At 42.2% G+C, this 11,623-nt stretch overlaps 1 protein-coding gene across 1 annotated transcript; it reads left to right on the forward strand.

The window, feature by feature from the left end:
• Positions 1 to 5,040: 5,040 nt before the first annotated feature.
• LOC120961440 (piggyBac transposable element-derived protein 4-like) lies at positions 5,041 to 8,897 on the forward strand. Its single transcript, XM_040385160.2, has 2 exons — positions 5,041 to 7,850; positions 7,938 to 8,897. Exon 1 carries the CDS (start codon positions 6,323 to 6,325, stop codon positions 7,823 to 7,825), a length of 1,503 nt encoding a protein of 500 aa, XP_040241094.2. The 5' UTR covers positions 5,041 to 6,322; the 3' UTR covers positions 7,826 to 7,850; positions 7,938 to 8,897.
• Positions 8,898 to 11,623: the final 2,726 nt, after the last annotated feature.

Here is an 11,623-nt window from a genome sequence, read left to right on the forward strand (position 1 = left end):
GGGTAACGAGAGCAAAATCGTGCACTGTTCATTTAGTTTTTTTGTTTTCATCTTTTCATTCAAGAAACTTAGTCATGTGTTCCTTTTGTGAAGAAAAGCAAGCTTAAACGGCGTTCGTTGATCGTTGATCGTGATGGATATATGGATGCTCAGAAGGAGACGAGGAGAAGGAAAACCACAAACAAGCAGAGGCATTGTGCGTAGAATTCAAAACAATCCTCCTCTCACTCGGTCTCTTTTTCCCCACTTTCTGCTGCAACATTACATGCAATCGTCGGGAGAGGCAAGACAAAGGAGAGATTAGGGCTTGCGAGTAGCCTTTTGCTTTTGTCTACTTTTGCCTCCCGTTTTTTATTTGTATATTTTTTTTAAAGAAGAGCGCGCGCCATATTTTTGTTTTCAAAGCGTAATTCTTATCCAGTGAAATTTTATACTTTTCTCTTCATGTTTTTTTGCACATTTAATACTTTAAAATCATGATTTCATTCATATCCAGTGTTTGCTTTTTTTGGTTCTCCCGCTTTGGTTCATTGATTAAGAAGCGTTGTAGGGGAAAAAAACAAGACACATATGTAGACCATCACCAATCGTGTTGTAGTGGACTTGGATAGCGCGTAGATGAAATGCGAGTTATTACTAATATCGGCTTTGTTGTGAAGAAATCGGCTAAAAATAAATGGAACTTCAACACTAGCAAAAAAGGCGCTTTGGAAAGATTCGGAAGTTGGTTAACACGTGTGTGCTGACTTCACTTCTACTTAATTATGTCGTGTGTCAATCCTAGCTGGTAGGATAAAGGGAACCAAACACACCACTCAACACACTCTCTTAGACATTGTGGAACACTTCCCAACGCTTAGCGCAACTATCAATAAAAGCTTAAGTTGCAGTAAAACAAAATTCTGACACAGCACGAAAAAACAACCCAAAAGAGATGAAGGGATTACGTAGTAGTGTGGTTGGAGGAAGGTTGGTGTAAACGATGATGATGGACTTGAAGAAGCGAGCGAGCAGATTGATCACCGTTTCCATGGTTACGTTTTGAAGGTTAAATGGTGCAGGCCATACTGCGTGTTTCGGTCATTAAAATACCAAATTCAAGTCGGTTTTTATTGTATGCCATTTATGGAACCCAGTCCCGACTCTCTTCCCTTTCGCCAAGCGTCAACACTCATCATTTTCATCGTTCGTTTGGATAGCGGCCGCCGCATGATGGCGCAAAGCATAATCTCTTGCATGGGATAAACAAAACGAGAATAAGAGAGAGATAGAGAGAGAGAGAAAGAGAGGAAGAAAAAAGAGCATCGCATATTACTACTAAAACATTATACAAAAACAGACAAAACAAACGTATGTACCACACAACAACAAACTATTAAAACATGATATGGAAAGTTAGAACGAGAGAACGCCGTTTCTCCCTTTTTTGGTAGATGATAAGTGAACAAACAAGAAATAAAGAACAAAAAAAAAAATACAAAAAATAATGAAAAATCGTAAAAGAAACGAGTTTGGGAATTGGTGTGTGACGAGACGAGACGCGGTGGTCCAACAAAGGCCACAGAGGGAAAGAAATCGCTTTTGGTTGGAGCTAGATAGCTCCGTTATTGGGACAGATACTGCTACTGAGCATGGTTTCAGGTGAAGTTCCACAGACAGGAATTGAGTCCAGATCTGCTAGTTTAGTTTACTACTACCGATATGCAATCAAATAAGCTCCAGATCCAGTATGTGTTCGGGATCAGGTAGTAAAGCTACGACGACTACGGAACGACTCCGGACGACACAGGATGGCTCCGACTCCCGACAACTCCAGACGATTCCGGACGTTTCCGGATAACGCTGGGCAGATTTCCCTTGTGGAGTTGGTTCCGAAATTTTTAGAGTCTGATCGGAGTCGACTCTGCATTTGTGTCAACTTTACCCATTAGGGGAACTGGGGGTAGTTTCGACACCTTAAGGTTTTCCTCTGATTGCAATACTTTTGCCAATGTAAACTTACTAGTAGACATCGAAAAAGCTTTTTTGGTGTATTATGTACCATCTTACGAGAAACTACGGTTCCTGGATGGATTTTGATAAAATTTTGATAAAAATAAAAAAGTGTGTTTTTTGTTGCGTCACGACTGCAGTGCGGGTAAGTTCGACACCATGATGGGGTAAAATCGACACCTTGGGGGTGATTTCGACACATTGGTTATAGCGTTCAAAATAGCAAACTCTGATGGCCTGTAGTTTTCATTGAAGTTCAACAAAGTATTTCGTACCAATTTTACGAATAATTTACACAAAACAGTATTGAAATATACGAAAAAATGAAGATACAAGCAAGAACAAAAATTTCATTTCAAATAGCATCGGACCAGACTCCATATAGTAGAAGCTGCGGCGATAGCATCTGGTTTACGGAATAATTGGTTAAGATTCCTTTAAAAAAATAACCTGGCCATCTTCCAGTAATCTTTTTCTTTTTTTATAAAATCGAAGGGTGTTCAATTTTATTTTTCTCTGCCAACTCGAAAGCCAAAAGGCGAACATCGGTCAATGTGATTCCAAACCAGCGACTATTTTTTCGTCAGTTAAGATTACCCGGCCTAAAGTCAGCCTTAAATACGGTCAAAGCCATAACAATATTAATTTTCATAAGCCTAAACCATATACAAAGTACATGTTGAGTCCGAGTTTGGTAAACGTTCTGTGAGAGAATAATAGCTAAATTCCATAATTATAACTTCCTAGGTTTGTTGACATCTTGAATTTTAAAGCTCCTACGGTATTTTTAATTGCGTGTTTGTTCAGCTTGATTATTACGTTTGTCGTACATCGTTAAGGGACATCTTTATAAAATACAGGCACTTTCAAATTACGATATAAACAAAGTTAACATGCTACAAATAAGCATTACACTACTACCAAGTAGGGTGTCGAATTTACCTCCATTGGCCGCAAAAGTTTTAGTGACATTTTATATTATATAGATTAATGTAAAAATTACGCCTTGTGATACAGAACTAATCAATAGTATTTATAAAACAATACTATTAACATGGAAACTATAATTTTGTTGAAATAACGCCACAATTCCTTAAGTCCCAGAAGTAAAAACTTACATCGGCTGTCAATCAGAACCACCATGTGTTTATTTTGTTGTTTTTTGACAATTGATAGGTTTGTGATCAGTGAAATGTGACTCAAATATTCGAAACAGTTGACATAAATAATATGTATAAGTTTTTTGTCTTCAAAAAGTTCTATAAATACAAAAACGGCAAGGTGTCGAACTTACCCGCAGTGTCGAACCAACCCCGACTTCCCCTACTAATCTGGAGTCATCGAGAATCACAGACGTCCGGAGTTGAAGTCGTCCGGAGTCGAAGTCGTCCGGAGTCGAAGTCGTCCGGATTTGGACTGAGCCAAAACTCGACCGGAATCGTCGGGGATCAATTCGCCTGATCGATAATAGGGCCCGAGCTCACTTTCAGATTCGGATTAAGGCTAGAATCAGTTCCAGGGCCAATGTTGGTTCAATTCTAAGATCTGTTTGGTTTTGGCAGCAGTTGCAGCACATAGGTATGGGTTCTGTCAAAGTTCCGGGATCGATATGGATTTTGAATCTGTTTTTCTTTATGTCCTTGGACCAATCGGGCCATCAATTGAATATTCCCAAATTGATATTGGTCAGCCCTGTACTCGGGCCAACTTAAATAGCAGATTTAAAATCGATCGACTAGGGACTAACAATTGATGTTGATCGTACACAGCATCGGTCGCATTTTGTTGTTTGGGGAACACAACTTCATGGATGAGGTACTTATTAGCTATGCTTATGCAAAAAATAGGCCCATATCTTTTTAAAATCTCAAAAAAAAACCTTGAACTTGTAGACTCTTTTCTCGGATGGTTACATTTTCATAACAAAACGATCAATTATCTAGCGAATGTTGACTGGTGATGAGCTAAAATTATAAGTTATAGTTATTAGTCATTAGCGTTGTCAAAAGGCTGCATTTATACTTCGTGTGCTCATTAAATAATCTAAGTTTAGAGCACTATTTAATTTTTTAACTGAATCACTTTGCTTGGTATTGTATGAGTGTTTTTAGATACTGGTGTGATTATTTTCACTGCCATAGCCCCAGAGTATTCTCACCATTCTATCGAGGAGATGTACGAGGTTTAAAGAACATATTTGGAGTAATGTATGAGAATTATTAAATGGCTGAGCTATGGCGACCGCCACTGCACGTATGAGAAAATGTCATGCGAACTGCTTTGCTCATTGTACCCTACCAGCATTAAACGGCTTTGAAGGTATTTGTCGTAACCGCAGCCCTTGTCATCGTTGTTTCATAAACATCCTTCAATACGCCACTTGTAGTTTTCTGAAACACTCCTTTATTGTGACTCACCTTCACTACGTCCGTCCAAAAACTGATCGCCTTTTCGCGTTTCGTTTCCATCCTGCCGCTCTCACATGCGATCTCACCGAGTCGCTCCTCTCTTGAAATCGCGCTTCACTGTTGATCTCTTCTCACCGTGCGATATCTCACCGTGAGATCTGCGGGCTGCGAGTCTCTCACTTGTCGATAGGCTTCTCGTTCTATCGCTATTTCTCTCTATATCCTTCCCTCTCGCGACCATCTCTATGCTACGTTTTAGTGCTAATAATTCCCCAAGTGCCACAAATCCACTAAACGACCACTAAACGGCTTCTAAACGGCTCAAGTTCTCTACCTGAACGGAATATAGAAAGACTTCGTTTAGCAGACGGCAAACGACTCATGCATTCTAAAAATAGCGAAAAAGCTGGTGGCGCTCTCTGTTGGTGGGATACCCCAACCAGTTGAGCTTCATCGCTTGGAGGAGAGCTTTTTCATTTCCTCTGTACTGTTGTATGGTTTCGCATTGAAGTTATGCATCGCTAGAACTAGAACGGCGATACAATTGTTTAAATACTAAACTCCAACGGAAACCACCAGCACTGAAGCAAGTGAGATTTGAGCAATGGTCGCTGGTGTTGATACTCACGTATCTTGACCACACGACCATTCATATAGATATTTGCTCAGAAAGTTAGAAGGCTATATAGGTCATGATAAGATGAACTTGTCGAAACACATTGTAAGAAAAGGATGGCAATATAATGATGAGTTGTAATACGCCATCTATTGATCAAACCAATGAAGCTGTGGATCTTTCATTTTTTTTCTATGGATATTCAATTTTCCAGTCGTTTAAGCTTAATCTGTGGCGCTTGGGTCTTTTAATTTAAATTTAATTTCTAACTTATTATTATTATTATTATTTTTGTTATTATTATTATTCTTATTATTATTATTACTATTATTCTCTACAGTATTTAAAGCCATAGTCGCCTTAGAAGAAATCTTAGAAATCTTAGAAATATTACCCTTAGAAATCTTTCAACAAAAGCTTCAACCGAAAATGGCAATCTTTAATAGAGTGCAATAACCCAGGTTTTAACATAACACGTAGATCGTGCTATCGAATCTCACACTCATTTCTGGGAATCACTACAACAATGCAGGGTTGAAAACGGTCTCAGCAAGGTTGTAGCAAGTTGGCAAATTCAAATTTTAAATTCAACTCGAAACGTGTTTCATTGAAATATATCAAAAACTTTTAGTTACTGCTAAATGCACTGCTAATCGCCTTCAATTCGCCGGCGAATAAAAGGCGATTAGGAAGGCATTTAAAGGAAGTTTTGTAGGTAGGGTGCATTAACCCAACATGACTTAAAACCGGAGCCGATTCTCGGAGTTGAGTCCAGAGCCGATTCCAGAGTCGACTCCGAGGCCGGAATCGATTGACTTCAGAAATGGAATTAGCTCCGGAATGAGCATCAGTTTTTGAATAAAAAAAAAAGTCCGGAAATCTCCATCAGAATGGATCGTTTACGAGTAAATGTTGATTCTTTGCGGATATCAATATGCAGCATCATTGGACCCAAGCGCTGCATATAGGGGACCTTACGGAGATGCCGAAACCGTCTTAAATTTCGAAGCCGATTCCGGAAACTGTTTCCAGTCCTACTATCTGGAATCGATGCCAGAAAACTTTCGAGAAGCTGGAATCAATTCCGGCGAAAACTTCATTTTCCCATCACTAGCCCCTTTTACCCAGTTTGGACGAGATCATTGTGGATGATCCCTCTGATCAAGCTGTCAAACATGTTTATATTCTACCATCGGGTGTGTTTGTGAAGACAAAGGCAGTTGTGTTCGAATCGCCGACGGAAGCAGACCACACCCCGTGCTCAGCGCGCTTACCTTGGAGTGATTTTTTTCCTGCATCTTTTAAAATGTTTCCTCTACCCTCCAACTGTGACCCGGTCTTTACGATGGCAGCGCAGGGTCCATATGTTGTGATTGAACCTCTGGACTCTGAATACGTAGTAAATGACACCGGCCCGGCAGCGTGTGCCGAAGCGACACCGAACACTGATGGGGGCGGCGAGCCCGAACAGCAGAGCGACGACGACGACCTCATTTGCCTATGGGAAGAGCCGCAAACGTTCGGCATATTCGACGAACCGGTCGGCACAAACGTCCCATTCGACGGGGCTGATGAACGGACTGCGAGCGAATATGCGGCACTAGTGTGCGACGACGCGCTGTTCGACATACTCGTGAAAGGAACCAACCGGCACCGAAAGCAGTGGGCAGATTGTATGCGGGCTGGAGGGCAATCAGTTGAACCGTACCGGAAAGTCACCGTGGCCGAGATGAAGCGGTATGTCGGCCTGCTGCTGGTGATGGGGCAGGTCAGAAAAGACTGCCAGCACTGCTACTGGTCGACGAACCCGCTGCTCGAGACGCCCGTGTTTGCGAACACCATGAGCTATAAGAGATTTCAACAGATAAGTCACTACTTTCACGGGATGAAGCAGGCCAACCGAACGTACGATGCGAAACCGGTGCTGGACCACCTGGTACCGAAGTTCCAGGCACTGTACGCACCGAAGCAGCAGCTGATTGTGTCGGAACTAACGATACCGCAGGACGTGCTAAACGGCCAGCAAACCGAGCCGCCCAACCACAGCGAAGACGCACAGGGAAGCACGCCGGAAAGCGCAAAGCGGCTAAGGCTGCTGTGCGAAAGTGACACCGGCTATGTGCTGAACGTGGAACTTGCCAACCAGCAGCTGGACCAGGTCGCCCTCACGGACGTGTCCATCGTGCGCCCGTACTTCGGCCGCTGGCACCATGTCTACTGGGGCAACGACGGGATCACCGTCGCTGCGGCGGAAACACTGTACGCAAACCAAACGCTCGCCTGCGGAACGCTCCGGAACGATCCGGACGGAACGGTGGCCCCCGAGCGGAAGAGTCCGGTCCTGGTGATGGACGGGCAGGGCAAACGCATTCTCTCGACGATACACGGTGCGGCTGCGATGCAGCCTACAGAGGGCGAACCGCAAGGCCCGCCACCGGCCTGTGTGGCGGACCTAAACCGACACTTGGCAGATCTGGAACGGTTCGAAGGTTTGCTCGTCGAAGAATACCTGTCGAACGCAAGCGTCGGGTGGCACATACGCACTGTACTGTTGCTGATCAATGTGGCGCTGCTCAACGCGTACATCCTGTTCTCCCAGACCGACACGGGTAGCCGATTTACGTTCAACGTATTCCGGCTAGCGGTCGCCAGGGAATGGGTAGGGGCGAGTGAGCCACTCGAAGAGCCCACAAAATTTCTCCCATTGATCCAAGGAAGGAAGCGGAAATTTCTCCCATTGATCCAAGGAAGGAAACGGAAGGAAACGGGCCTACACAACAGGGTGCCAAAACATCCTGCCCGAAACTAACGGGGAACGCAAGCCGATGTTGGAAGTAAGTTGGAAAACGTAGAAAGTAAGCATGTGGCGGTGTTATTCTAAATATTTCTTTCTTTCTTTCATGCACAATCATTATCCGCAGCCGCGCAACGAACTGCGTAGAGCGCTTGGGTTGGAGCATCTTCAACACCTGTGAATTTACGCGAGTACGCGAACTCCCAATATCAACTCCTAATTCGACCCGCTTCATATTTTTTTTTTGATAATATTTTAATATTTTGATATATTTTATGCTCTTTTAGCAACTTTATGTGCAAATAATACCTGCTTGTCAATAAAATATCTCTTACAGTATGTTTCTTCCTGTTACCAGTATGGCTGTGTCCTTCCCGAGATCCTGTGTGATCTTTCAGAACTTCAGAACTCGCTCGCGTAATCCGCTGACATTCAATTATTATGTCGATTCATGTGTAATTAACCGTGTTACTGTTGTACTTGCAGATCTTGGGGTTCTGCTAGAACGAGATCTGCTCAGTAGGAGTACGTAATTGGTCGTACTATGCAGACTATTGGTCACCCATACGCAGAATGTGTAGAGATCTAGGGGACGTTACTTGTAGTCTGGTCCGTCCTGTACTTGAATATGCATGTTGTTGGAGTTAGAATTATTATTTTCGAAGATCAATTTGAATTTTGCATAAACTAAACGGTAGGAAACTAAGGTTAGGGTATAAACAAGCTCGATGTAAATAACTGCTCGAACCAACACTCATTGTTGGTTTACTGTTGGACAACATCGATGCACCATCATTATCGTCGCAATGGTCCTTTGGTAATCTGTTTTACATCGATTTAATGTATGTTATGACTCGATTAACAAAATTAACTTCTTCTGCTGCTTCTCTGTTACCATTTACGAAGCCTGCCCGTAATTCCTTTACCTACTCCGTTGATTTCTTTCCAATGAGCTATAAATGTACAATTTCCGCACCTGTGAGTTTATGTGAAATTAGTTTAGTTTTGCAAGGTTAGCTTAATGTTTAGGATTAATCGTAATTGTATAGCCAGTGTAGGCATACGAGTGAAATAAAATGAAATAAAAATGCAAAATGAAATATAGCTGGTAACTTTGAAGTTTCTAGAATACTTTTTTATTTATTTTGCATTGAAAAACTGTCGTCATTGTTTGGTAAGGAAAGGAAGATTGTGCTACTGCTGGCGGACCTAATAAAATTCACGTTTTTACATGAAAGAATCACGGCGATCACATAATCAAACGCATATTAACGGAAAGTTACAATCACGGTTTCAATCTTACAAGACTCTTTCCGCCGTTGCCTAACACGCGTGCAGCCATGCCAGTTCCCGAGAGCTGCGTGTTCGCCGGTCAACCTCGTTGCGACCGCGCAAACGATGGATTGCACGCACACATGAACCGGTGACTGCTCATGCATCAACGGTGAGTTACCAGTAGCAGATCCATCCGGCCCAGGTTAACTCACACATGTCCAATAGCTAAAGAGCTGTGAGTGGTACGGCATTTGAAGAATGTTTTCCGACGGGTGTAATTCGAGGTATTCCACTTCATACAGTGGTGGTCGGCACTGTGCGTCGTGGATATGAGAATGCCGCATCATCATTTCTTCAATGTATCTATAAAAATGGCTTGAAAAGCGTCCGAAAATCTTCCTGCAACAAATACAACAAACAGGGGCAAGCCACTAGACTCGATAGTGCCATGGCTGCGATAGATGTAGGTGTTGTTTTTGGGGTTTTTGGGTTTTCGGAACAAAAAAAAAAAGCGAGTAAGGGCGTTCGAGGCAGTTCCAAGATTGGTTCTGAATCTGTTTCAAGACCCGTACAGGGTTGGAACCAGCTCCAGGATCGGTTTGTGATTGTGGTTAAATTCCGGGATTAATTCGGCGATCTCACACCATGCTGGGAATGAGGATCAGTTCCAGTACCGGAGAGGGATGATCAGTTCTAGGGCCAATGTAAGTACAGATCTCAGACTGATCTTCAGATCAGTGTAATCTAAGATCTTTTTGGGTTAGGGTTCAGTTTCAGTACCCGTCCATCGATATTTTTCGACTCTCGACTAGTGATGGGTAAAGTTGTCAAACATCCGGAGTCGACTATGATTCGACTCCGAAAGTTCCGGAACTATCTCCGAAAGGTAAGTCCACCCAACACTAACCGGAGTCGTTTGGAATCGTCTCGAGTTGTTCAGAGTCGTCCGGAATTATCCGGAGCCGGATGGCTTCTACCCCAGACAATTTCAGACGACTGCGTGTGGCTCCGGATGAATCCGGATAACTCCGGATGACTCCGGACGACTCAGGACGACCCCAGATGACTTCGGATTACTCCGGACGACTTTGAACAACTCCGAATGATTCCAACTTCTGATAGCTCCAGAGGACTCTGGACGACCTCAGATGACTCTGATTCTGGACAACTCCTACTCCTGGAGGAACTAATGGTTCCGATTTAGCTGGAGTCGGAATTTGACTAACAATAGATGGAGTCAGATTGCAGTCATGGGTGCATTCCAGAGAGTATACCACTACTCTCGAGCCGGAAGTATAAAAACCCTTTTGTATAAGTTCCAGAAAAAAAACTAATTCCTGCCATAGTTACCACCATGACTACAATCTACGGTCCCTTAATTTAGCAGGCTCTATGGCAAAGAACATTGGTTTCAAACATGTCAACAAAAATCTGGTCCGACCTGTGCCTATAGCTCGCTTTCATCGAGCAAAAGCATACAGTATGACAATCGATAAGGAAAATAAATGCAATCGGGCAGCCGAGCCTAACATGACTTAAAGTAAGCCAAACAATAAGAAATTTCCCAATAGAACATCTAATGAAATAATGTATTCTAATTTAATTCCATTTAATTATCTCTTTTTCTCATATTGGTACATCCAAAAGGGGGTTTAATGGCGTTTAAATGTTTGCCTTTAATTAATTTTAGAACAAAACCTGGAATCACAACTCTGGAATGGGAAATACCTTAACAAATACCTCTCTCTTAACGAGTAAAATTAACGAGTTTCGATACTACGAATAGTGTGATATATTGATGAATGTTTCTAGCAGAATTAGTCATTTTTGGGAAAGAAGTATTTTTAAGAAATTACAAAAACAATCGACCATAAGTCAGAGTGGCATCAGAAACTGGACGAGCAATAATGGTAAAGCAAATCGTGAACTACTAATATCTTCCCACTTGTTGGTTTTGGGATAACATTTTCGATTGTACACGTGCACGCTTTAATAGATAAACCTCTACTAGTTCTGGGTAAACGCTTTTGGATAGTTCTTGATTATCTTGAAGGTGAGAATTACACTGAAGTCGGGTTTGCAGCTAAACTGCTCTAAAAATGTAACGCGGCGTATGGCATTGCAGGAGACAGAAAATGATTATTGAACGTGAAATTAGGGCTAATTACATGAGAGTTACTTATCCAATTGATACTAATGTATCCTGCCTATCGTATAACAAATAAGTTGTCTTGGTACGAACAATTTCAATAATTCGAGCCTCATCAATTAAGTTAGTTTGAACCTAAAAGACGCTATAATTGCTATTATTGTTTATCCTATCATCATATTTTTTCATCAGTTATCTGAACGACAGCGTGTACCATCAGTCAACGGCGGAAGAAGTATTGACGTCCTACCTATAACAGAGCACGTTTTAATAATAATAATTAAAAAAAACACATTTCTGAAGATGTTTTTCGGAATGTTTGACTGCAGTTGCTGTCAATGGTAATGTCCGCGCAGTTCCTGTGTCAATCCTACCAGAAAATGTACAGC

This window comes from Anopheles coluzzii, chromosome X (assembly GCF_943734685.1).
Source record: "Anopheles coluzzii chromosome X, AcolN3, whole genome shotgun sequence".
Classification (NCBI taxonomy): Eukaryota; Metazoa; Arthropoda; class Insecta; order Diptera; family Culicidae; genus Anopheles; species Anopheles coluzzii.

Excerpts from the sequence above, each read along its gene's own strand:
- LOC120961440 (XM_040385160.2), top strand. The coding sequence starts at position 6,323 with ATGTTTCCTCTACCCTCCAACTGTGACCCGGTCTTTACGATGGCAGCG.